The following is a 27,106-nucleotide window of genomic DNA, read 5'->3' on the forward strand; positions in this document are numbered from 1 at the left end:
TTCCACTTATCTAAAGCAGTTGTAGTTCCATGCAATATTTTTACAAGAATAATTATTGTCTTAGTCATGATTTAACACAAGTTTCAACAGGGAAAATAAGGAATGATCCTTATGTCAGATCATGGAGCTGAACTGTTTATTTGGTATGAGCTTAGAGGTAAAAATGCACAATTCATCATATATGGAGGCTTACTATAAGTAATTTACTTTTAAAGAACTTGTTGCTCATTTTGCTTTTTTAATGCACCTCTTGGGATAAACTGCTATATTCTAAAAATGTCAGCTCTGTCATTTCCCACTAGTTTTTTTTCCTTTGTTTGGTTTGATTTACTTTTTTCCTGAGCCACTTCCAATACTCTGAGGAGTGCTCAATGTGGAAGAAAGTAAATGCAGGTAGATATTTGAGTTGCTTTGTTTAGATTACTGCTGTACTTTAAGGTTAGCAGAAGATGACTTTAAACTTCTGTGCTGCAGCACAAGAGAGTAAAGTGGCTTTGGCCCTTACTAATATTGGAGGTAGGGTATGTGCTCCCTCTTGGATTTGGATCTGACTCCTTTTTGCTGGACAACTGCCATCTTTTGAATTTAGGAACATGCTACAAAATCTTCTGATAGAAGCTGGGAGAGTTCCTCCTTGTGTCAGAAACTAGAGTAGTTGACTTAATATTTGAGAAGTCAGAGTTATGGACTGTTCAACCGATACTGCTATTTTAATCTTCATGATCAAGCTTTTGTGGTAATTAGGTTTCAGATTTAGGATGCTACTTTCAGTAGTCCACAAAAAACTGTATCATGCCCACAAGAGGCATGAGCACACTGTGTGTGCAGTTGAATAGTTACAAGGGGAGAAGATAATACTCTAGTTGTAAATCAAGCCATTGTGGTAATACCTAATTTCAGCACCCACTAATTGTTGGGGTATTTATTTAATGTACTTTCAATAAAGAGCTGGGAGACAACCAGCTTGAATGGCCTGAAACTTAGAGACAGTCAGTTAAAAAACTGCTTTTTAACAGGCAAAGGTGTGACAGTTCTGCAGTAGGTAATGCAGAGAACCAGAAGGCCCAAGAACAGACACTTAATGTTTCATTTGTTCTTTTTCTCATGTGATAATGTTGAGGCAGATTTGTGATGGTAGTGCTGACACTTCAGATAAACACTGCTTCCTGCTCCAGTCTGCTGTCCTTGTGTCTCTTAAAGTTCAAAGATTGTGTTTTAATACGTACATATATATATACACACACATATCATATCATATTTTTTATAACTGCACTTCATACCCTGGGATTAGCAGACCAAGCCTTAGACAAATTACATTGTAATGCATATTAGTCTGAAGACAGGTGATCACCCCTTTGTGCTTAGATGACTTTCATGGTCAAGTCATCATCTCTTGATTCCTGTGGTAGGTGGATCCATCATACTGGGTTTTTGGTTTTGTTTTTGTTTTTTCTTTAATAATAAGGTAATTGCTATGCTGCTGGTAGCCCACATCAGTTGTTTTAGTACTTATTAGGTGCTGCATTTGGTGGATGTGAAATATCATTCCAGTTGAGCTTTCCCTTTTGGTGCAGCGTGAGCTGTTGCCTATTGGGTGAGGTTTCTGTAAGCTGCTCAAGGTTGTTCCTGAGGGCTGGAGTGTACCATGGTGAGAGAAACAGCTTTGTGGGGGTTTTTCTCTTGTCTATTTTGAAAGAAGTGATGTATTAATGTATTAAGGCTGTCAGCCACCTGCTGAAGTTGAGGAACTGAACTTGATCATGCAGGCAAATAACTGCAGAAATAGCTTTTATTTTTATTCTTTTTTTTCCTTGCACGTGTGCATATTTATGCAGTCAGTATTGTGGCCAGTATTTTAGCTTTGTTAGAGAGTTTCTGAGCAGCAGATGTGAACATAGGGTAGGTTCTTGTACCTCTCACTGCTGGCTGAGAAAGGTCAGGGTGCTCTAGTAGAAAGTGTGGGCTTACAAAGCATTTGTGACTTAGATACAGCCACTACTTTTGAATTCCTGTGCCAATATATATATGGGCTATTTAATTTTTTCCTCACTGAAATAAGTATTCATATATCACTCTTCTGAGATGTGCATAGACAGCAGGAGGAACCTCTGCCTCGAGAGGAGAAGCATTACAAAAAGTTTTGTTGCCCTTCTCTTACTCCCCCAACTTTGGGGAGGGACTCATTCAAGTTGCCAAGTATAAACAGGAGCAGAGAGAGGAGCCTGATCCAAAAGGTGAGGGAAGAGTTAATGCTTAGGTTAAAGCCAAGAGAGATCAGGCATGGGGAGGAGTGAATATATCATGTAAATAATCATGTGTCCGATGTCTTTCAGTCTCTTGAGTCTTACAGTCTCCACAATAGCAAGTATTGTAGAAATTCTGCTATTATTTTACAGCTGTTAATGAGGAGGAGTAAAAGTCACATTTATCTGGCTGCTTTATATAGTTCATAACCTCAATCACCAAGAAATAACAGCTTTAAAGATTCAGATAGCGCTTGGCTAACATGTAGAGTGAGATGGCATGAGTTTCTTGCCTCACTTTGGGCTGGTGTCAAGTGTAGCATTGCCTATTTCTTCTTCTCTTGCTGCTCCAGTTTCCCAAGGCAGGGCTGTGGCTGAGCCATAACAAAGCTGGAATTGTGCTCCACTCTCCTGTTCAGTTAGCAAAGAACACAGGACATGGGAGATGGCAGGGAGAGGAACCTGTGTGCTGAGATGTTGCAGGATGTCTCCAGAGCCCCAGATGGATGTCAGGCTTGTCTCTTTTTTGTCCTTATTTTAAGAAAGGTAAGGAACTCACAGGTGTGTTGATTCTTAATTTGTTAATGTTTGGAGTCTGCTACAGAAATGCAAGTAACTCTTCAGCTACTAAAGCTACAAACCTTGCTCTGCTTTGAGGCATGTAAACTAATGAAGTACCAACAAATGGGAAGGTGGGTGAAAAAATGATAGTGCAGCCTGAGTTCCCTCAGTTCAGACTTCCCGTTTTTCTTCTGCTTTCACTGTGTCACATGTTCAGAAGTGTCACCATGACTGAGGACCAGGCTGAAAGCTTACGTGAGGCACAAACCTGATGCTGAGCAGGAAAGCACAGTGTTTTGGAATGTGGGGAGGTCTAACATCTGTTGGTAACCTTTTGTCACAAGTGGAAGGGATTATAGAATGACAAATAGTGATTCTTTGCCAATGGGCATGAGTTCCATTCAGCATTGCACAAAGCATGCCAATTAGATTTAATGCAAGTGTTCCCTCAGAAAGATCACCTTGATTTAATTTTTTTTCAGATGCATAAAGTAGAAATGAACTGAGGCTCTCTGTTTGTTCTTTAAAGACTAAGTACTGTATTTCTGGCTCTTGGCAGACATTGTCCACAAGTACTTCATGTTCCATTGGGCTTATGCCAAATTTAATGTACCGTGTGTACTGAAAGCATCAAAACCAGACTTACTTTAATTTTAGATTTTACAGTTACTGTTATTGATTTTTCTTAGAGCTGTTCCATCCAATCTGCTATCATCTTAATTTTTGTCCCTGCAGGACTTTGGGGAAGAACCATGACAGTCATTATTTGTGTGGCTGGAGAGTGTTCATGTCAGTGAGAGCTGTAGATCAGACATCTCTGCAGTGGTCAGACTATTTGTAGAAGCTAAATCAGCACACTGCTTTATTTGTGAGCTCTTTCCTTCAATACTGACTGATATGTTGTGACTGAGGACAGTGTTAAAAGCAGAGTCTGTCAACCGTCTTTCAAGAAACTTGATTTTAATAAAATCCTGAGACAGGAAGCTGAACATGCCAAAAATTGTAAACTTTGGTTTTTCAGCACTTCCATGCTGTATGAATAGAAAGAAGCCTCAGAGAAAGACCTTGAATTCCAAAGAGACAAAAAAGGATGAGGTAGGGGAGAGAAGCAGAGCACAAGTAGGAATTGTGGCAGGTAGACAAAGAAAGGAAGGAAATAACTGAGGGAAAGAATAGAATAAAGTGCAAAACTTCCAACCAGTATGGGCTGGAGCATTTGTAATGCTACAGTCCTTAGGTCTGCCTATCCCTGCCTGACAGCTGTGTCTGCTGGCCGCAAATTTTGGCTCTTCATCTTTTTATTTTCAACCCTCGAGGCCAAGTAGCTATGCATAAGCATGGCTTCTGGCCAGGTGGCTCATAGCACTCAGAGTGGAACAGGATTCCCCTCCATTGTGTTGATGTGGAGCAGCATGGCATTCAGTGAAGCCTGGGTTTTCCCTTTCACTCCTCCTGCTGAGGCTGCTTTTATTAAGTGGCAGTCTGGTTTCTGCTTTGCAACTTTAACAACTCTAGCAGCGGGTAAAAGTTGCTCAGTGCTTCAGAGACCTACATCTGAGTGGGGAGTCTCTCTTGATAGAGACTTAAAATCACAGTGTTCTACATTCCCTGTTAATAATAATCCTTGTAGTTAAAGTATGTGGGAATTCCAAGTTAGTTTGTATTGTAAGCTTAACCATGGCAGTTGGTGGTTTTTCTTAGACCTCACTCTTAGGCTGAAGTACTAAGCATGGGTTTAAGTCAGGTGTCTAGTTCTCAGCCATAGTTAATATTTCAGACTTTACTTCATCTCAGAGATACTGATTAGTCTTTGGGAATGTTACTTAAGCTTTGACAATCTTCAGATATTATCTCACAATCTTCAGAGACTGTATTTTGTGACCTACACCTGTCTTCTCATTCCACTTCCAACAGTGTACTGGAGTCTCTGTTGGGGGCTGTTCAGTTTCTGCAGGTTATCTTTGCCAGGCAGTGTCAGAAGATGCTTTCCCATCACGCAACCAAGTGACCAGTTCAGAAGAATTGTTGGTGGAAGAGTTTTCCAACTGGACCATAACCTGTGTTAATGTTGGTGTATCCCAGGTTTTATTGTAGCAACTGATTATGGAGATACCTTGCATTAATGTGAGCAGACAAAATACTGCCATGGGAAGAAAAAAGTGTACAGGAAATGACTAAGCCTTGATGAAGACAGAACTATAGATTGTTCCAAGTGTGTTTTTGTAGCTGAGACAGAATTTTAATTTTTTTCATTTGTTGCTGTTACCATGCTTGTTTTCAAGCTTAATTTTACAACATCCTTCATAAAAGCTTAGTTTTAACTCTATATGCATGCTAATAAGATTATTGCTGTACTAAGCAGTCTTTTACTGATGAATATAGATTCTGCTACTTAAAAGAACAAAAGTTGAGTAGAAGAATGAGTATACAGAAAACAAAGTTAGCTCTAGTTAAAAATGGGAGTAAACTTTCTTTGTTTTTCAAGATTTAACATAGCTTTTAAGTACTGTTCAGAATAAATTATTTCCTGTTATCTCACTATTAATTAGTCCATGCATTTTAAAATGCACAATTTTACTATTTTTCTGAAAATGAGCACACTTATGTGGAAGGTGGTCCCAACTCTTGGTTCCTGTCATCTGTTGAGGTGCACTCATCAATGAGTAAATCTAGTTGAGAAACAGTCTGAAGGGTGGGTCTGTGGAAATCATGGTTGAGCAGAACCTTGTGCCACGTAGCTGCTGGGCCACAGGCAGGCCTGCTGCTTTTGCAGGCAGCAGTGCTTTGTGCCACCTTAAAATTGTTTAACTGCAGAATGTGTTCCTGCTATACGTTAGCAACTAAGGTCAGGCATTCCTGCAGTCATGGAAATAGGTGATAAATAATAGCTCTGTGATGCAGGTCTTCTGTCTTTGCATGCAAAGCTCATGCCTCTGTGGTAGTGGCCAGGTTTGTCAATGAAGAGAAGAATTTAGAAGGGAACTCTGGAGTTCATCTGGTCCAACTCCCCTTACTCTAAGTAGTTTGAAGTTAAAGCCAGCCCTTTCATCCCTTTATTTTGCATGGTTTTGAATAACATACAGCTGGGGTGTCTGCTGACAGCACTTGTCTAATGCTTACCTGCAACTGGCAGTCGACTGTAAAACTATAACTTACCCAGTATCATTCCAGAACACATTCTTAAATTTCAGTAAATTCTGAGCACGCCAACTGGCAACTGAATTCCCTCAATAATGTTGAAGAACTGAGCATTTGAGTTGCTTGGCACTAGGAGTACTGATGTAGAAGGGTGTACACTGTGTTCAAAGACGTGTTTATTCTGGGAGACACTGAGCCAACCTCTAGCAAATCATTCTTTACAGTGGCTGTGAGTGACAGGTGGATCTCCTACCTGTGCCTCTGCCAGCTGACAGTTCTCAATTGCTGATGTGGATGGGGCTTAACCATATGGTCTCACTCTGGCTTTCTCTCGCAGTGTTGAAAATCGTTGTCCTGTCTGCACTAGCAGCTAGCTGAGCTCAGCTCATTCTGACAGCACCATCAGCAGCAGGTCCCCCTCCCTCTGCGCATCGGGCTTTTGGTTATGTATCGTAAATCCAAGTGGAAGCGCGGGTACAATCTCGAGGGGCTTGGACACGGTGAGTTTGCATCTGCACAATTGTTCTACAAGAATCAGCTTTTTTAATTGCACATGAACTTCTTTTCAAATTTTTCATCTAGAGAATTTGGTAACTACTTCTAGAGTTCCTTTCAAATAGAGCTTTTATTTACCTCTGGGAGATTTTGATTGAGATAAGCTGCTAAAAGTACAAGTGTGGAACAATACAAACTACTTCTATTGTCTTGCTTTAACTATCTGTAAAGGTATTTGTTCTCTAATCACTATATTTTTTAAAAGAAGTGGAAGAGAATGCTTTAATTAGTTCATTGGATAATATCTCTCTACCACAACCATAGCTTTTATAAAATGCAGGTTATTAGTGACATGCCTTCTAAACTGTGCCAAATTTACTTTCTCATCCCCTCATGTTGGATTTCTACCTGAGGTTATTTCCAGAGGCTCTGATACAACATTTAGTGCCTGATGAGAGTGATGCCTTCTCCATCTCATCTCTCTGGACTGTGCACACACGTAGCTCCCCCTCCCCAGATATGAGCTATGCAGTCCTTGGCCTGTCTTTACTCCAGACCTGCTGACCAGAGTTTCTCCATGACCTGAGTTTTCTCACTAACTCAAGAGAAGCAAATTAATTGTGGGAGTTTCCTTAGAGGTTCAGGGAGCTGTGCTTCAAGTTTTGTTATTAGACTGACTGTATATCCTTCTGATGTGGTAGGCTTAAAATTCTTGCATTGCTTTCTGTAGCTTTGCCTGTGAATGTATCTGTGGCTTGTTCTCTTTCCTTGGCCCTCTGGTTTGAGGACAACAGCTGCTGCCTTCTCTCAGTATTGCTTGAACCAAAGTAGTAATGTGTTGTGAGAACATCAACTTTACCTTGCTTAGACCAGTTTGCAAGTGGAGTTGATGTTAGTGAATTTGAGAGTACAAAGGCTGTGATTAATAGTGAGAGGACTTTTGGCATATAACTTTGAAAATGTTTATAGTTTTATTTTACATCTCAGGGGATTGGAGCAAATAGGCATGAGATGCTAATCATAATAATGTTTTTCATGATCAAAGCTATCAGTACTTCAATTGCTGCTATTTCTGTTTCAACTGCCAAAGTCCTGAAACTAGTTATGAGCAGTCAGTATTGGTGGTTAACAGCCTGAAACATTTTAGGTATGGGAAATACCACTTCATTATTCAACATGAATTTGCTGACTTGAATTCATGCTGCATATTTATTTTAGTTTCTGATCAGCCCTGTATTTCACTGTGCCTCTTGATTTTCTGTCAAGTTTCTATCATGAGTGAGTTCTTAGTCCAAAATTCCTTAACTCTGTCAGTATGTTTCAAAGGGAAGCTCAAGAGGTAGTGCAGTATGGTCTAGACCTTTGAAAGTAATGTAGGTGTTACAGCTTTGTTTTATAAACTTGAGAGTCTCATTGGAAAATGCATTAGGAAGAAGTTTCTGCCTAATGAAACATGGTGGTCAGAGAGGACTTGCTGTGTTCAAGTACTTGTACATAGGCCAAAAACACTTGGAAAAACTCTAGGAAGAGCTGTGAAACAGTGTTGAAGCTGGTGGCTTCAGAAGCTGGAGAGTACCTGGCATTTATGTGCTTCATCTCTTCAGAGAAGTGGTACACAACTTAAATACTGTACCTGACAGTGAACATTGTCTCTGACAGCAGTGTAATTATTTTGAAGGTCTGAGGCTTATCCAGAATCAGAGGGGTGAATTAAATTACATGTCCAGCCAAGATTTGCTCTAGTAGAGTCTTGCATAGGTAGGCTGATAGTGATCTTGCTTATGCTGCTGAATTCAGTTGCCTTCAGTGCAGCTGAATCCTTACTTAGCTGCATAATTGGGCCCAAGTATCAGATTTGGTGAAGCGACCTGGTAGATGATGAAAAACAGAATATGGGCTTCAATTTCTTAATTTCTTTTCCTTACTTAGCATGCCTTTTCTAGGGTTTTTTGGGGTTTTTTTTGGAACAGTATACTTAGAAACAAAGTCAGTCAGTACAATTGATCATCTGCTAATTAGATGAGGTACAAATCTCAGTTTTATTTTTGTGAAACATTGGGAAGGTTTAATATAGTAATAAAAAGAGAGAGAGAGAGAACTAAGCCTGTTGCTATGACAGGCAATAATCCTTTCCTTGCTGACCAGTACCTTAGCTGTTCCAGCCATGGCATGATGTAGTTTTATTTTTTTAATAATGGCTTTATTTAGATTATCCTTTTAACTAATGGCTTTGGCACGCTTTAAAAAGACACTAAAGGAAGAGTATCTTATTGCAGAATTCCAATCTGGGCTAAACTTACAGGCTGAAAGTATTTTTACTTTTTAAAATTTAATTAGAGAATCTTCATTTGTGACATGGCAAATCTTTGGAGCATGATGAGTTTGCAGGCAGTTACCTGAAAGGCTGAAATTCTGTCAAAGAATTTGGTCTTCTGTATGCTGGAGCTGGTTTGGATTACTCTGTGCATCTGTGGTCGAACAGAGATTTCATGTTGCTTTCAATTAACAAGAAAGATTTTCTTATGATCTTTAATTTCAGTTGCCTGCTACTTCTCTGGGAGTTGCGACTATAATATTTCAATGCCCCTTTGTATTAGGCCTTCTGTTATCTCTGCTTAACTTTTGTGTTCTGGACCTTTTTTTTTTTGCCAGTAAAGATAAATCTTGCTGCTTCAGTGTATACAATCACAGTGGTATTGTTTTGGGGGTGAATTGCAGCCTTTCTTTTTCTTATACAATTGTTATGGTTTAGGTAGATTTGTATATTAAAAGTTAAGGAATAAGCACCATGCTGTGTCTTTGGGAAACAAAGACATTTATTTAAATGTATTAATAAAATAATTAGTAAGTAACGTGTAAGGATTTTCATATTGCTGAATGAGGGAGAATGACTGGAAGAGACAGGACTAGCTGTGAAAAGAAATCCAGTTATTCCTGTACTCATAACCCCTTCATGTTAGGCTCAGTCCTCTTTTTAAAAAGAAGGACCTAGAACTAGCCCTGTAGCTGGGCTTTGGCAAATCCTAGTACAGCAAATGTGAGGATGCTTAGTTGTAAGTTTTACTAGCAGAAGCAGTAAAATTCAGGTCTCTGACACAAAACTGGGAATGTGCAGCTGTTCCCAAAAGTGGTGCTTTGCTCCATGGGCACCAAGCTCTAACTCACAGTTCTTCTTGGGCAAGTTTAAGGGCTGAAACTTTGTGTCAACAGTTACGTTTCTGCATTTTGTCCATAATATTTACATCACTCTTTTGAGTAAATGAAAAAAGTGTATCTTATTTCTGATATGAGAGAGCTACTTTAACTGTTAGATTTTAAGCTTAGGCCACAAATTGGTTTTAAAGTGAAGACTTTTATAGAAAATAGGGTTTTTGTGCTTACCTGTTTTTATTGGTTTTGGGTTTTTGAACATTTTTCTGCAATTTAAGTGCCTCCCGTCTAACAAGGAAAAAAAAGCCTCAGCTTGGAAGTGATTACTAAAATAAAAATACTTCACCTCAGAAACTAATAAAATTATTGGAGCCGATATACTCCTCATGTTGGTTTTGTAACATCCTATAGTGTTGATAACATGTCAGAGTGGCTGACCTTGCATCTTTTTGTCCTAGCAGTCATGTTTGTACACAAGGAAAACTATTATAAAATTGAGGAGAGCAGGCTTCTGACAGTGCTCTAGTTATTTGTATGGTTCAAGGTTTATTTTGGGGACATTTAATCCACACACTTCCATAAATGAAATGCTAAAAGTGCAGAATGACTTCAGTGTTTTAGGAAGTTGAGGTACAACAGTGGCTGGCTGCTAAGCCAGAAAAACTGTTTTCTTTCCTTTATGTTTAGAGAATATCTGTTCTACAGCTGGAGTTGATGTTGGTGGAGTGAGACTGAGCATGCTTGAAAATTTGTTCTGACACTAAGTTGCATTGAGGCAACCCAGGGTGAGTGCTAAAGGCAGCTCTGATGATCAGCCTGACAAACTTGTAGTTTTCATCAAAACTCACCTGACACTTCATAAAGTCATGCTGGGTGTCTAGGGTTGAATTGGCTCCAATGACTTTGCCATATTTGAATATTTATAGTTTGAAGTTCTTCAGGTTTTATTAGTATTTCTGTTGAATAGTTAATTACATAGATGATATTCCTTAAATGGTTGAGGGTTTTTTTAGTTGTTTTATTTTATTTTGAATTGGCATTGGTCCGGAAGATTGAATGTATCAGACATCATTGACGAATCTGCGTAGTGTCTTCTTAACTTGTTCTAAGGTTGCCCATGGCAGTTCATTACCTCTGAGCCTTCTGCTCTCCAAAGGGATTGCAGGAGGCATCGCTAAGCACAAGAGTAACAGATGACAAACAGCAAATTGAATGTGAGCAGCGTTTCTACAAACCTCTCTGAATAGGTGTGAACGAGGCACCGCCGCTGAGCTGTGAGTTGCTATTAGCAATTTGTAACAATGTTCACAAACAGTATCAGTCCAGATAGGGCCAATCTACCCCGAAAAGCTTGCAAAGATCACTTCTGAAAAGCCGGATTTCTTGGAATGTATCGGTCTGCACGGAATGGCTGAATGAAAAGGGGCAAGTGAAATGGCTCCTCCAGACTAGACTGTTACTGTTAACTTTCTGTGCTAGAAAAACAGGGCCTAAGATTTCTGTGGAAGATACACTGCCTGTGTGGGTATGGGTTAAAGTGGAGGCTTCTCTTAATCTCTTTCCCAAGGTTCAGAAAGGAAGAAATCTGTACTATATTAACCAGTCAATGTGTTTAATAAATAAGTGGTGCTGTAAATCATGTGAAATTTATTTCCAAACTCTTTAAAGTACTGCTGTGTTCTGAATCGTCTGGTACTGTTCAAAAATCACTTGGTTGTGGTGCTGTCAAAACTGCTGGGTTTTGTGGCTGTATGCACTTTTCAGTGTATTTGCCCAACAATGTTTCTTATTTCCTGAATGGAGAAATCCTTCTTTGAGAGAAAACAAGTAATTCTTTGCACAAAGCCTGCCTCTCAAGGCGTACAGGTACAAAGTGCAGAGCAGAGGTCATTACTGGAAGCGAGCTTGCAAGTGTGAGGATACTTCTGCATGTCAGAAAAATGCCTGAAAGAGAAAGAAATGAAGATTTTATTTCATGCTTGCATTAGTTCAAATCTAGCTCCATCTTCAAGTGTTCAACCTTTTTTTTTGTGCTTTGGAGGCTTCTCCAGGTAGCTTTGAAATAAGAGCTGGTAAGTACAGAAAGCCAGAGTCCTGACCAACATAGAGCTTTCAGCATGGGTTTTTGTTTAGTGTTTTGGGGTGGTTTTTTTTTGGTTTTTTTTTTTTTTCAGAATAAATTGTTCGGCTGTTTTGCTTGAACATTTTATGTCAAATAAATAAACTGTCATTAGTTGATGAGAAATATGCTGAACTTGTGTTCTCAAACCTCAATTTTAAGAGTCTTAATTTCTAGGCCAAATTTTGAACGTTCATATTCACACAAAATTCTGCTGTGGAATTCTTTTGGATCAAGGAAGAACATTTTTTGTCTTCAGGAGCACTTTCTTTGGTGGTAGAATGACAGAGTCAAAGTGCTGCCTTGCTGATGTAATTGCATTAGAGTTTGCAATGTGACATAGCATCATTGAAAATGCTGGAGCAGTCCATGAAACTACAGCTGAACTTTCTAACACTGCCTCACAATGGGTGCATCACTTTGGCAGTTGCTGGAAAAATGTTCTGCCACAGTGCCTGTCACTATCCCTGTACTCGACCAATCTAAAATTACTTTTGTCTTCATCTGCTAAATTTTGTCTGACATATGCTGAGTAGACAAGAAGCAATACAGATTTCAAATGCCTGGCTCTTTTGAAAACAAACAAACCACTCTCTTAGTACCAAAATGCCTTTGCTTATCTTTTATGGCCCACACTCTTGGGAAAATTTCTTCTTCCAGTTGTAACTGAAGGCTGTACTAACTTAAAGTTCTCATATTGGGCTAGATACCTTCCATTATGAAAAAGTAACATTTTTCTTTGGACATAAAAAATTGAAAATTTGAAACTAGTGATAACCTTGAAAACCTGCAACTGAAAATCAAATGTGAAACATAATGATTTCCTTAGCTGTTAATTAAAACCTGACCATACAGTCAGACCAAAGTCGTTTGGGTCCCTATAGAAATTGTACATCTCCATGGTTGAGGTATTCTCTCCTGGGCTTTTTTTGCTGGGTATATATTTGGCACATTAATACCAAACATTGCAAGTGACAGGAGCCAAGAGTAGCTACCAGTTCTCCCTCGTACTTCTAAAGAAGTAACTGTATTTCTGTCTCAGCCAAGGAGTAGAATTTAGGGATGGCATCTCTAGCACTGAACTGCTACTATTTGGGAATGACCTTTTTTTTTTTTTTGTTAGGTGTTAGTGCCTGCATAGAGGTAAAGTGCAACTGCCTGTTTATTTTTATAAGCAATAAACCTCTTAACCAAATTGGATTAGAAGTGTAGGAAGTATTGTGCCTGTATATGCTAAATCATGCATTGCCTATGAGATTAAAAAGGAAAGAAAAAGACCTGATCAACTGGCATGGGATTTTTTTTTCATTGAGCAGTAACAAACTGTGAAAAGGCAGGAGGTCCAATACCAGAATGTATTGGAACTGTATGGTTGAATTCCTGGTTGTAGGAGGTGATGCACATGAGAACTAAAGTGTGCAAAAAGTTAGTTTTGTGTTTATGTCTAAATGCAAGTTGTATTAGCATTTCACCTTAGTTTTTAAGGGACAGCTTTTAATGTATCAGGACATATTTCATTATTTCTCTATTAGAAACCTGTTGCATGTGACAAGTAATCAATTCTTGTTCTCTTGGGTTACTGCCTAAAGTAACATTTGTTCTGTGTCTGAGCTCATAAAACGGTATTTAATGTATTCCTGAAAAGATGTCCTTGACAGTCAGAAGTACAGGAAGCAGAGGTGCTGACCCCCGTGTGTTGGTACAGGGCTCTGACAGCTCCAGCAGGCCTCTGTGCAAAGCTGACCCTCGGCTTGCAGGGAGGAGGCAGCCCTCCCACAGCTCTCAGAGGAATAGAGGTCATATGCTTTCATGTGCAAATGCTGGAGGTGATATGTTTAGAAAGGACCAAGTTTTGTACCTTGTGTAAGGACTGTCTAAAGTTTGAAGTGAGGGGGAAGAATATAGTAAGATGGCTGTTTAATAGCAGTGATTTGCAGAATATTCAGGTATGAATTACAGACTTGAGACGCTGTTGTAAGGAAGTGAGAGGAGCTGTTTTGAAGTTATCCAGCCCTTTTTTTACCAGAACTGCAGAGGGACTACAGTCAAAATGGTGAGTGTCAAGACTTTAGTAAGTGTGGTTAGGAATTTAGGATAAAGCAGAGGGCTGTTGGATAGCTTTGACTTTTTTCTTCATGATCTCTTTGAGGGTAAATATATTTGCCTTCTTGTAAGATATCCATTTGTGTAATGTGGAAGTTGATTAGAAACTGTACTGAATAGTTTTTAAACTTTGTCCCTCTTAATAATTTTTCTCTAGAATGTGAGTGTGGGGAGATAGCCAGTTATAGCTGAATTTCTATAATTGAATACTTTTCCTATCTTTTTTTTGCTAATCTGAATCTAAGGTGAAATATTTTTCATCACTGAGATAAATATATTTTTCAGAACTGAAAGTGTTACTACTTCTAGCAACTATCTTAGAATTCTCTGTACAAATCCATGGTCAAATGATCTGGCTTTGTGGGAATGAAAAATTTCAGGTAATGCAGGTTCAGCTAGTTCTGCTATAACCTTAAAGGCTTTGCAAGTACAAAAATCATGTCTTGGAAATGAATTCAAATTGGGCCTCCCTTTTTGTATTTAGGGGAAACCATAATACCTGAAGCTCAGTGAATCTGTGTTCTGATGCTGAAAGTTTGCTGAACAACATCTAAAAAGTTCTTTAAGGAAGTGCTTGTGCATAGCTAAGATTAATTGAACCAGAAATGATCCTAGAGAACTTAAAAAGAAATCTTTTACAGTAGCTTTTTCCAGGTACCTCGGAAATTAAAGTTTACTGTCTTGGAAAGAAGCCTGGTGCAGCTACATCTGTATGGCTCTGACTTGGCAGATGACTTGCATCAGTCTGACCTTTCTGGAAACAAATGTGCTTTCTTCAGAATTAGGCTTTGCCTATCATTCTTTCATTCTTGAATTTTTAGGAATTCAGCACATCTGATGCTTCAGGTGGTACTTGAATCCAGGTGAAGAACCATCTGTCCTGGTTTCAGCTGGGATAGAGGTAATTTTAGTAGCAGCTGGTACAGTGCTGTGTTTTGTGTTTAGGATGAGAATAGTTTTAATGCACTGATGTTTTGCTGAATCAAGGACTTTACAGGGTTCCATGTTCTGCCAGCCAGGAGCTGCACAAGAAGCTGGGAGGGAGCATGGCCAAGACAGGTGACCCAAACTGGCCAAAGGGTTTCCCATAGTCCACTATGGGACATCATGCCCAGTATTATAAACTGGGAGAGTTGGCTGGGAGAGGCTGGCTGCTGCTCATGGATGATCTGGGCATCAGTCAGTGGGGTGGTAAGCAACTGTGCATCACTTTCTTGGGTTTCCTTTCTTTCTCCTTTTATATTGTCTCCCTTTTCCTTACTATTACCTTTTTTTCCTCCCTTTTACCTTTTTTTCCCTGACTCTCCTGCCTTTAACACCAACCAGGGGAGGTGTGAGCAAGCTGCATGGTACTTGGTGACTGGCTGGGGCTGATTAAACCACAACATTGTTTAAAGAGCAGCTTAATCCCCAGATGTCTTACTTAGGCAACAGTTGCTGTGTTGAATTGCTCATTTCATTTCTCTTGTGGAGGACTTCCCTGGTGCGGCTGAGGAACAGGCTCACAGAGATGTAAGGGTGGAACAGGACTTCATAAGAAATGCTCATGAGGTTTGTCTGATGGCAAAGTGTGACTCCTGTGATGAAATGCCTCTGTGCAGTGTGATGACTTGTTGCCACTCTATAACTAGGCTACTTCCGTCACAAATTGCTCCACAGCTGCTTAAGGATCACCATGGCTGGATGAGCAACATTTTAGAGCTGGCAAATGTATTTGAAGGAGACTTTGTGCCTTAAGAATTCAAGATTCTATTTAGATCTTTTACTCAGCTGTCCTGCAATTTTAATTAATCTCTCCTACCCCTTCCAGAAGTGGTCAGTGTAGAAGAGTTCATAAAGTACTATCTACCCTTCATGTCACAGAAACTTGAGATGCAGAAAAGGGTTCTTATCTGGAAGCTGTAGCTATAACAATGGACCTTTGTTTTCTTGGCCCTTGTAAGAACTTTCTTAATTCTTGCCATAAGCCACCACACAGTAGTGCAGAGGATTAGGTCATTTCCTTCCCTTCTCTTCCTGCAGATTATTTGATTAGCATTTCTATTGTATACTCTAAATAGCATGTTCTTGGCTTTAGGCTGGTCCCCCCCCTCTATAATCTCTTTAAAACACTGTAGTATGACTTTTTATTAGCAGTGTGACATGGGAACTCCTTGCACAGAGATTACTTGTGACGTAACACAATAAAAGATTAATGAGGCTGGTAAGTCAGTAATCTTCCCTTCTTTCTTCTTCCCTCATGCACCTGAGATTAGGCTTCTGGGAACCCCCTAACAGTGCTGATGCCTTAGAATACATGAAATATTTTTCTTATTTGGGTATCATTAGCTTTGATCAGAGTTCAGCCCCTGACTTCATGGGAAACTGAGTTCAGGTTGTGTATAGTGTATGTTCAACATTCGGCATTGAGTGTACAAATATACCTCCCCCGTGGGATCATTACATGGTCTTCCACCAGGTGTTTTGCTCCCTTTTCTCAGTGTTTCCTTTCCTTCAGTCTCTGTTTTAATGTAGCCTATGTGCAGTAATTTCAAGCTCTTATGCTGCATGGGGTTTTTAGTCCACTCCTTGCCTGTTTCATTGAATAAAATTATCAACAGGTTGTTTAGAATGTCAGTGTTGAAAGGCAGTAATATACTGATAAGGCTACCTCCAGCATGAAGAGTTTACCATTCAGGCTTCTTGCCAGTCTGGACACTAGAGGCCATAGTGTTGCCCGTTGCCCCTGTCTGTAAGGCTGTTAAGCTCTTTTTAGCTGGAACAGCTAGAAATACATTCTCTTCAGAGCTCATGGTGAATGTCATGTGAAATCACGTAATTGTATCAGACTGTACAGCATCTGTTTGTGAGTCAGATAGAAGAACATGACGATAGAACCCTTTATTTCTTTAAACTTCAAAGAAAGAACCTCCCCTGCAGTTCAGCATCACTTTGTAAAATTAGCAGTGATATCTTGGGCTACAGATTGCATTGTTTTAGTCTGGCATGGTATCTGTACTTCAGGAGAAATCAGCTAGTTCGCCTACCGACTGCATGCTGGAGGCATTTCATTCCAGTCCTCAAGGCATGATGTAGTTCTTGTGATTCTGTGAAAATCATTAAACCTCCTCATCATAAAAGTGAGGGGCAGTGCTGACACAAGAAAAGCTGAGTAGAGCATGGCTGTGAGTAAACACAGGCAGGGAGACAAAGTGGTTCAAACTTTGTTGGGTGAGATACAGAGGCAGCCACATAGAAGTGTTCCTAGGGGCAAAATAAATCCTCAAAAAACCTGGATTAAGATGGGGCATGATTGGCTATAAAAAGGACATTGTGTGGTGTTGCTTGATTGCTCCAGAGGGTCACTAATATGAAGGCTAGTAAGGATTGTTACCTGCAGGAGGCTGGTTGGGTGGTAGAAAGCAAATCCACCTGCAGCTTCTTCTTAGGTGGCTGCAGCATAAAGTAATCTACAAGCTTATTAACCTGAATGCTGAACAGCTCTGCATCTGAAAAATAAAGAATGTCTGGGAATAAAGGAGTTCTAGAAGCAAATTAGTCTACAAGTTCTGCTTTTCAGGATGTTCTGAAGCGGTACAACTCCAGTTTTACAACTTGTGTGAGAAAAGTAACGCAGCTTAGAAGTGGTTATACAAATGTAAGTAATCACTGTGGTTAAATACCTGAATACAGAGCACCTTTTGTACTCTTGGTGCCATATCTGTGTGTTAAGTGATACTAATGCAGTCCTGATGTGGTTTTCTTTTTTTTTTTTTTTTTTTTTAAAACAAAATCACAAAAGCAACCCTTAGCCCCGATTAAAACAGCATTCAAGCTGCCAACTTTGTATAGGCTGGGACAAAAAGAAAATACTTGAAAATTATGGGGGAGGTGGGGTGGTGTGACTCCTCCACCCCAGTAAAAATTGCCATTTTAAGGATCTACATGTTACCAGTGAAAAAGCTGGGATTGTATGCCAGTGTCATGAGGCTGTTGATTTTTGGCAGGAAAGAGGATTCCCTTAGAACCTAAATAACAAGATCAGGCTTGATGAGTCTCTGGTGTTGCTGTTGAGATGGATGCAGAAGGTCCCTATCTCTTCATTTGCATTGGTGTAATGGGATTACAGAATAAACGCACAAACAGATAAGCAAAATTATTTGGGTTGAAATAGTTGAAGATTTGTGTGTGGTTTTGGTTTTTCCCTTAGCCCCTTGCTAGTTAGTCATCTGGTAGCTGTGATAATGACCATAGCATTTCAGAGCAGTCCTGTGGTTTTTTTGTCAGCCAGAAGGGTGGAAACAAGGGAACACCTGTACCTCAGTGTTTCTCCAGGCACTTTCCAGTGTTCAGCAGCTGTGGCTCAAGCACTTCTGTGGAGCAAGTTGGTATCTTTGTACTTAGTAATCTATGGTAGGAGGGGAAAAAAGTATCTTTGAGCCTATGTATAGTTTTATTATCCAGAATAAGCTCTATGACAAGGTATTCTGCAGCTAAATTTTCAGGTAGGTGACAAGATCCTGTAACAGGACAGCTGTATTGTATTACTTAGGGGAAAGTTTGCTGTAGAGTACAGGTTGAGAAGAGAGGAAACACAGATGCATTCACCTTGTTCTCAGCCATGGAGCTGCAACTTGTGTTATGGCATTATGAACAGAAAAGCTGTTTTGACAGTTCTTAGGTTTGAGTGTTACCCAGTGGTTATACTGTAAGGTGAACTGGAGAACAGTTCTGTTAAAAAAATAACAGAGCAGATAAACCAACTTTGAAACATTGACAGATCAGTCCATAAAATTGTGTTTAAAAGATTGAGGTCGCAAGCCAAGGAGGGAGCAGCAGAAACAGGAGCGGCAAAAGTCACATGTACAACATGGAGATGTGAAATGTCAGGCTCTATCTACATTGCTTGAGCCAGGGTAACCATCTACCCCCTTCTTCACCCACTGCAGCTGTGATGTACAACTTGATGTAAAGGTTAAGCTGCTGTGTCATATCGTGATTGCAGCAGCCTCACAGCATTTGCATGATCAATTCCACGAGGTAACTTGGAAGCTGTGGTAACTTGATCACCACTTTATGGCTCAGACATTTAAATTATCCCACCCACTGGCTTGATGCAGTGATTTTGGTGTTGGTGGAATGAGAAATGAGCTCATAACCTGGTCTGGCACATGCAGATTTGCCTTTCTAAATGTGCGTCCTACAGGATTGAGCTGTTTTAGAATCATTGGCTGTGACAGTCCAGTACACACAGGTGGCATCTGCAGATGTGTCATGTGTCCAGTCCTACAGTATTAGTGAAAATAGAGATAGCAATGCCTGAACAGTTTCTGCTGGTATAATTCTCAGTGTATTAAGAAAGTACTCTTTGTGTGGGAGGTGAGGAAAGCTAGCTGGGCTAATAAATTATGGTTAAAAAAAAAGAAAAGGTATAGCATGCATGGGTACAGTTATGTAAGAGAAGGAAATAAATCAGTGTTTCTCTGAGAACCTCATCTGCAGAGCTGCCAGGCAATTGGGCTGCAGTATTGTTCTCAACACACCCTCTGCTTCCTTTTTTCCTTTTTGGGGCCAGGGATGGATGAATTGATGGAGCAGGAGCAGGATGCTGGTTCTGCCTCCAGCCAATGCTGTGTGGTGCCGCGGTGTTTACCCAGCTTACGCAAGGCGGAGCCAGCCCCTCTTGAGGCAGGAGGTGCTTCCCACGGCTGAAGTAAAAGCACACAGAGCAGTCACTCAGTCTGGCAGTTGCCGGGGGTTTAAAGGAGTTGGTGGATTTCAGCTGATTTTAAACAAGATCGGAGGGTTGGGTTTTTTCTTCTCCACTGTGTAAGAATACTGCAAGGACACAAATACCCTGGTAAGTGCTCTGCATGCTGTCACTTTTCCCTTCTAATGTGGTATTGTTTCAATCTCTCTTCTAAAAATCTCCTCAGTTGCAGTGGTTTTCAGTGATGCAGTGGAAAGGAAATCTGAGAGCAGGCAGTGTGTCTGCAGACTTCCCTTCCACCTCAAAGAGGCAGAGACATTCAAAGTGCACAGCATAGTAAGTGCTGTTTGATCATAAGAAGTGTCAGTCACTTCTCGTTTTTAGGGTGTAGAGCAAGGTGCCTTAAAACTGCCATTACCTAACAGAATTATACCAAGGACAATTCCTCATGGAGCTCTTGAATATTTCTGTTGTCTAAACCGAGAAAAAGGCTTTAAATGTAACTGTAGCTCCTATTTTTGTAAGATGATATAGATGCTATTTGAAAAGGCTTTAGTGTAATACAAACAGCTACTTAGCAGATAGTTTGGTATATGAGCTGCCTTATCAAGAAGTCAGAGGCTCATAAAAAGCAAAACTGTAATGTTTGGGCATGTCGAACAAGAAGTCATTGTGGTTTTCTGCAAGCCCAGGCTCCTCAGCCATATATTCCAGTACAGGTGCATCAGACAGTAGATTTTCCTGGACTTGAAAAGCTCTATTGCTTTGTGTAAGAATAAGATGCCCTGCTTTGGTCTAAACTTTTAGGAAGTTTTACTCTTGTGGCTGACTCTAAGTGAAAGTTAGGACTGCTTTTTTTTTTTTCTAAAGGTAATACTGTGTAATTAGTCTGAAGCAGTGAAGGATAATGTTAAAGGTTTCCAACTGTAGAGTTCTCTGCAGCAGAACTATGCTTCTGTACTAGTATTGTACGAAGTTTTTTTTCTTTTCTGTTTGTATTTTTGCAAGGCACTCTCTGAAGATACAAATAGGTATGCTGTGGCTAATGAGCACCTGATGTTCTCCCAGCATGCCTCTATGTAGTATTATTTTATGGCTTTTTCGTATGGGTTACAAATTACAAATAAATTTCATTTGATAATCTGAGTGAAATTAAAATCAAAACTATTTTTTTCAGCGTAGTTTGTACTAACAGGCAAAGTGCAAGTGTAGCCAGAACTTCAGGGAGAAAGCTGCAAATGAATGTTGTGAAGCAGCTTGTGTGAGTAACTCCAGCAGGTAGTTGAGCTGATGGAGCAGGGACAAGCTGTGGTTGGCCCTCGCGCCAGAGGCACCGAGCCCTGTGCGAGGCTCCGCGCGTTGTCACCGCTGCACCCGAAAGGGGCAAGGGAGGTCAGGCTGCGTGTAGATGGAGCAGGTTAACTGGTGAAGAACTTTCTCAGCTAATTAAGGATACAGATAATGTTGCAGTGACAGCTTTAAAATAGACACCTTGTGCTAAAAGACAAATGTTTTTGGCTTCCCACACGCAGTCTGAATTACATCATTTATAACCCGTAGGAGGTTATCGTGGTTTCCTCAGGGGAGGATCAGCTGTTACTTTTCATAACTGAAAAAAATTTGGGACTATTTCTTTTTCCAAGGGAATATTTTCAGAATTGATTTTTGTCATTCTGTTGGAGTTGATCATTATTGATTACATAAAGCTTCGAGTTTTAATAGACCCAACCACATTCTCATGTCATCAATGGTAGTTCAGAATAAGGGAACTGAAGTTAGCAGAGGTCTGACTGAAATCAGAACCCTGTGCTTAGGTGGGTTTTTTCAGTCTTCTGAAGAGGAATGCTATTTTTGAGTACTATCATAAAGTACAGATTTTCATATAGGTGCCTATAATAGAAGTCCTATTCTAAAACACTTCCCTTGTTTATTGAGCAAGGTTGCTTGTCCTCAAGGCGCTGTTCCTGTCTTTCCTGAAATTGCTGAGAGCTTGTCAGACCTGCTTCTGAGGCTGGAACAGAACTTGAAGCAGAATGCTAGACAGCAATTCAACCAAAACTGCTGTTTCTTAGACTGGACAAAATTAGCTGTGGCCTTAGAGCAAAACAGTAGATTTTCTCTTGTCTATCAAGTTAATGCCCCTTTCAGAGTGTCCACAGACAATGGATTTTTGTGTGCGTATATGCTCTGACTCAAATGACTGATTTCCAGGATGACCAGCCCACTAATGGGAGGTGTTCATGGTAAAAAGATGCTTTCATTCTGTTTGTGACAACAAAAAACTCCTCTATTGAGATTTTACAGATGTTCTCAAGACATAGTAGTAGATAGCTGTTGCATTGGTTTGTGCATGATGTCCTGTGCAGGATCAGCTGCTTGCTCATTTCAACTTGACCTCATTGTCTTGTTTTTGATTTCTTGTTTTTGTCTTGCTTTCATATCATAAGACACTTGTGTGTCTATAGTGGATGACTAAGCTTATTCTGAGTTACAAAGGAAAAGGTGTACAGTATAGACTAAGGAAATAATAAGCCATACTAAAGCAAAAGGCTGGACTGATTCTCCATGCTCCCAAGGCTTATTCTTGGGGATTTTGACGCTGAAAAACTCCCTTTTCTAGAAATAAGAAAATTAAATTTCCTTTCTAAAAAAGGTAGTGTTTGGCTATTGATCTAAAGTGATAGGCATTTAAATTGTACTAACAGATGCATCACTATAACTTTCCTGTGCATCTGTAGTGAAGGATGCAAGCTGTATACAGAATGTGGCAAATCTCAAAAGTGGAGTCTAAAACCTAATGGTGGTAAAATTGCAGGTGTGTGTGGGAAGGAAACGTGAGCTTGTTTTAACTGAAAACTGGGAGGAGTGTTAAAACTGGTAGATAAACACATGTTCTCTTTACCCAGTGATAACTTCAGTAAAAACTATTTTAATACAAGCTTGCAAAACTATTTATAGGAAAAACAGTTAAAGGAGAATAACTTTCCAGTGGTGAACATTTCTTCACCCATCACGTAGAAGTGATTTCTCAACCTTTGTCTCAGCTTTCAGAAACAGTGATGCAAGGACCTGATTCCTTGTTGCTTGTACCAGTGCAGATCAGTAACATTATTGATATTGTTTGTGAAACCTGGCAAGCTGGGCTTGGTGGGAACACATACTCAAACAAGCAGTCGGTCTGCTGGGAGTTACTGTGGGGTTTTGGGTTTGGGTGGGTTTTTTTTTTGTGTGTGGGGGTTTTTTTGGGTTTTTGGGTTTTGGTACTTTTCTGTTGGTGGTGCTTTTGCTTGTTTCTTTTTTTTTTTTTTTTTTCCTTCTCTCTGATTACCTATTGCCTCCTCTTTCCATGCTTGCAGATACCTTCATCTTGAGACTAGAATTCTGTACAGCTTGTTTGTGTCTCTCAGTGACTTAACTTTAGTATTCTGGTTGTTTAAGTCTGGAAATCAAGATTTTTTTCCTTTGAAGTGGTGAGATGTAACCATAGAAGAGAATATGCAGTGCTGAAATACTGTATGTGTATTCAGAGGATTTTGGTTTCTGATCTTGCAGTCACAGGAGACTTGCCTAGTGGAAACTGGAGTGATAAAGAGCTTAAATGTGTAAGTGAATATTGGCAAACTTAGGTTCTACTTGTGTATTATCAGGTATTGTCACACTATTCAATGTGAATTGTTTGTTTGCAGTAGGGGGTTTTAAATCCAAATAAAGCTGTAGACACTACCATGTAAATCTTGAGGGGTAAGGACAAAATCTTGTTTCATTGGTAATGGAGTTACTTATAGTTTATGTCTAGCTGGTCAAAAGTGCGCTTCAAGTGCGTATTCCAGTTGCTTGATAGAATTGTGTGGACTTCTTAAAATTAATTGTATTCCTGGAATAATTTAGGTTGGAAGGTTGTCTGATTCAGTCCCTGGACTCAAAATGGGACTGGACTGCCTTTGATCCAGCTCTTCAGAGCCACATGCAGCTGATCTCCAAGGATGGAGATTGCATAGGCTTTGTGGACTGAGGGTTTTTCCCCTCCATGATAGCTAATCAGGATTTTCTGTGTTGTAGCTTGTTTGTTGCCTCTTGTTTTGCCACTGCACACCTGTCAAAAGGACTAGATTCCATTTTGTCCCCATTCCTTCTGCTTTAGCACAGAATTGCTCAGGGAAGAGCTGTATGTGAGAACTTCAAGGGTAGTCAGTGCAGAACTGCAAATAGTAAAAAAAAATAAAACCATCAATAGATTAAATGTCTTGTGCTTTATTTCTAAAAGAAAAAAAAAATCCAAACCTTAAAATATATAGATATAGAATATAAATATAATATTATAAAAAGGGAGGGGGAAGTTCCCATTTTTTGCATCTGAATCAGCATATTTTTATTTTAATATATTTGTTGACAGAGGACTTCTTTCTATACTATGTAAGTGGTTTTCTGTGCAGTATTTTAGAAAAGGGCTAGTCTGGCACTAGCTACAGTTGCTAGCAGCCTATAATGCTGGCTCTGTGTTTAGAAAATGACGGTAATTTATTACAAAGAGACTTTTATTCTAGTATTTTTAGCTTTCAGCCGAGTGTTTAATGAATCTCTGCCTGGGCTCATTGAATTTATGTTCTCCCCTCCTCCACCCCATTTTAACCATTAAGATGCTGCTGTTCTTGCTAAAATTCCAGAAGCTGTACTTGGTCTACAAAATAGCAAACTTAATTCACAAGGTGCTGTGCCTTACTGCAAACAAAATCTGAAGACTTGCTGAAGCAACTAAAGACTGGTTGCAAGTGAGTCTCATGGCCAGGAGAGGCAGCTGAATGGTTGCAAATGGCTGGTTAAGCTAGAGCTGATAGTTCAAAACCAACCAAAATTCATCTGTCTCTGTCCCCCATGGAAAATGATGTGCTCAAGGAAATGGAGCTCTTAACCTCACCTACTCTGAAGTATTGTTTGGGAGGTCTTCCTGGATGCAGGGACCAGTGTTTGCATCAGACAGGAGAGACTACAATGACTTTTCCTTCTAATGGAATGGAGTCAGAAGTGTGTGGCTTGCTTTCTCAGCTGTAGCAGTCTTTGCCTTCTGTGGCTTTAGTGAGTAATAGAGAGCAGGAAGGCTTGTCAGAAACCAGACTTACATTACTCAAACAAATTTTAAATGCTTCTCTCAGTTCAGTTCTTGTCACTTTCCAGTCCTTCAAAACAGTTGCATGTGATAATATTGAGTGTTGAACTTTCTGTTGCTCCCAGAGGAACCAGTGTTGAGAATAAAAATATTACCTGTGCATGAGTTCTTCCTGTTCCAGTTTCCTATTTTTGACACTGAAGAATTTTACCTGGCACCCATTGTGATTTGGGGCTAACTGCAAACAGTTGTGCTTGCCTTTAGCCATGCAAGTTGCTTTGCTCTCAGTCTTTTCAAATCCATAGTGCAGGACTATGCAAAGATAAGCATTTTCAGGCTTTGGTCTCTTCTCTTTAGCAGAAGCAGAGATCTTGACATGAAATGTTTGCTGCTGCCAGTTCTATCATTTTTGGAAGAACATTGGGTGAGATGGAATCTTGTAATTGACATCTTATTCCTTATCAGTGTTGAATGTTCTTGGATGAGTTTAGAAGAGTCTGTTGTTCAGAGCTTTCTCCGATGAAGTCTGTTCCACTGATGTCTGGAAATGCTGCTGCAAGAAGCAGGAAAAATGTAATTTGTGTGTATTTTGCTCAAACAGTTGGTTCCTTAGCTATATATACTGGCCCTTCAGAGCCAATTTGTCTTTTTAATTAGCCGTTCCTAACTTTTTGAAGAAAAGTAGTACTCTAGAAATAAAAACTGGTTAGGTTACACTACAAGAGAAGGCCCATTATATATTTTGGTGGATCCTTTTCTTCTACTCAACGGTTTTCCTTCAAGTAAGTTCTTCACTCAGCTTTAAATGATTCATAAGCCTGCACTATTTCAGGAGTGGAGATGTTATCCCATGGCAGATTAGACTCATCTCCAGTGGGACAGCACTTGAGTTTATTCACAGACATGAAATTTCCCTTGGACTGATCTTCAGGACCTCACTGGAAAGATATAATTGGTCTTTGTTATTTCTGGGGACAAAAATATTTTCCCTTTGGGTACAGTGCACCAGGCCAATCACACTGGATGAGAAGTAGTGTGTATGTTGGACTGATTATTTTTGTAGGAATACTGAATCTTGTATGTACTTGAGTTGAAGTAATCTGGGGGTGTAGTAGTTGTGAAATTTGTGTGAAGCTCATAAAGTTTCTGAGATGTATTTGAAAAAAAATGAAGTTCAAACATTTCAGCCAGACTTTTGAAAGGGGATGAGCAGGCTGTGTTATTAATGATGGCTCTAGATTTCTAACACTCAAACCTTCCTTAAGTTTAGTAAGAAGTGGATTTCCATCACATGCTAAGTAAACTTGAGTGGATTTCTTTAAATGTAAAGCAAAAGAAAATGTTTTAAGGAGGAACTGAGCAATAGATGTTGGACATCTTTCCTTGTACTGAGAATTTCTGTATAATTCCTTGTATTGTTGAAGTCTGTCCCTGGGAACTGCTGACCCCTTTTATTTTTTCTGCACAGTTCTCTGGTCACTTGTGCAGGTACCACATTAGAGTCTCCTTTAACTGTTCACATGTTTGAAGTTTACTTTGAAGGCTTTGAAGTTTACTCAGACATGTATTTTTTTTAGTTTTCCGTTAAAATTGTTCCCTTGGATGAACAGAAAAAGGGGAGAAGCTGTACCAAACCTGTTCTTATACTAATGGCTAAAGTTATTTTAAATGTTTGCCTTCCCACTTTCTCTAAGTGAAAGAATTAGCTCTTTAATACTGTAATATGGGGTTATACTATTTAAATCTTTGGTTATTGTGGCATGATGTTTCTTAGTTCTATGCTGTTTCCTTACAGGCAGTGCTGTAGTTTCATGGCAGTATTTCTTGTGAGATTTTAAATGTGAAGGCAGAGGACAACTGTTGGCCAAGATGAAATTAGTTGTATGTGAAGAAGACTGAATTGCAGGGGGGAGGCAGTTCAGGAGATCAATATTCAAGTAGTAAATAGGTTAATCATGTGGGGAGGAGATGAGAAGATGAGATCTCTCAGAAGACACCTGTACAAGCAAGTATAATGCAAGAAGATCTTAAAATAAAACAAGAAATGCTGATGTTGATTGTAAAAATACTTCATAGAAAATATGTCTTTATTTTTATATATAGATAAACCATGAAGATTTATACTCATTTCAAAAGTAGAAATACTTCAGAAGGGAAATGTGTCTAAAGAACTGAGCACTATTAAGCACTAGCATCTATGTAGTTCAATATTAATGTCAGAAAAGCAGCCCTGAGGTGTATTCACAGGCACATAGCTTGAGAGTGGTGCTCCAAAGTGGGGTGTGATGCCAGGAGGTAAGGAGGGCCCTGGAAGACATGAAAAATGTGAAAAGAGTTAATATTGTAGGGCTCTCTTTCTCAAATGGGGCAGTCTCCGCTTCACTGTGTTGTGACTACTGACATCATTTAAGGTTACATTTTCATGGGATAAGTTTGCTTTAATGTCTTCATTTTAGAATTCTAAAGGCCAAACCTACAACAGTGAGTAACCTCACAATCCCAGG

General features: G+C 39.6%; 1 protein-coding gene across 4 annotated transcripts in view; it reads left to right on the top strand.

The window, feature by feature from the left end:
- Positions 1-27,106, top strand: part of PELI1 (pellino E3 ubiquitin protein ligase 1) — a 42,899-nt gene that overhangs the window by 6,069 nt on the left and 9,724 nt on the right. The window contains exon 1 of one of the 4 annotated variants that reach the window (XM_066546347.1): positions 6,346-6,442. The exons of 2 other annotated variants lie outside the window; for them this stretch is intronic. In XM_066546347.1, the coding sequence (XP_066402444.1) occupies positions 6,388-6,442 (55 nt within the window). In that variant the 5' untranslated portion in view covers positions 6,346-6,387. Of the gene's footprint in view, positions 1-6,345; positions 6,443-19,369; positions 19,649-27,106 lie in introns of those variants that run through there. One more of the 4 variants, XM_066546351.1, reaches the window with a different exon arrangement.

This window comes from Molothrus aeneus, chromosome 3 (genome assembly GCF_037042795.1).
Source record: "Molothrus aeneus isolate 106 chromosome 3, BPBGC_Maene_1.0, whole genome shotgun sequence".
Classification (NCBI taxonomy): Eukaryota; Metazoa; Chordata; class Aves; order Passeriformes; family Icteridae; genus Molothrus; species Molothrus aeneus.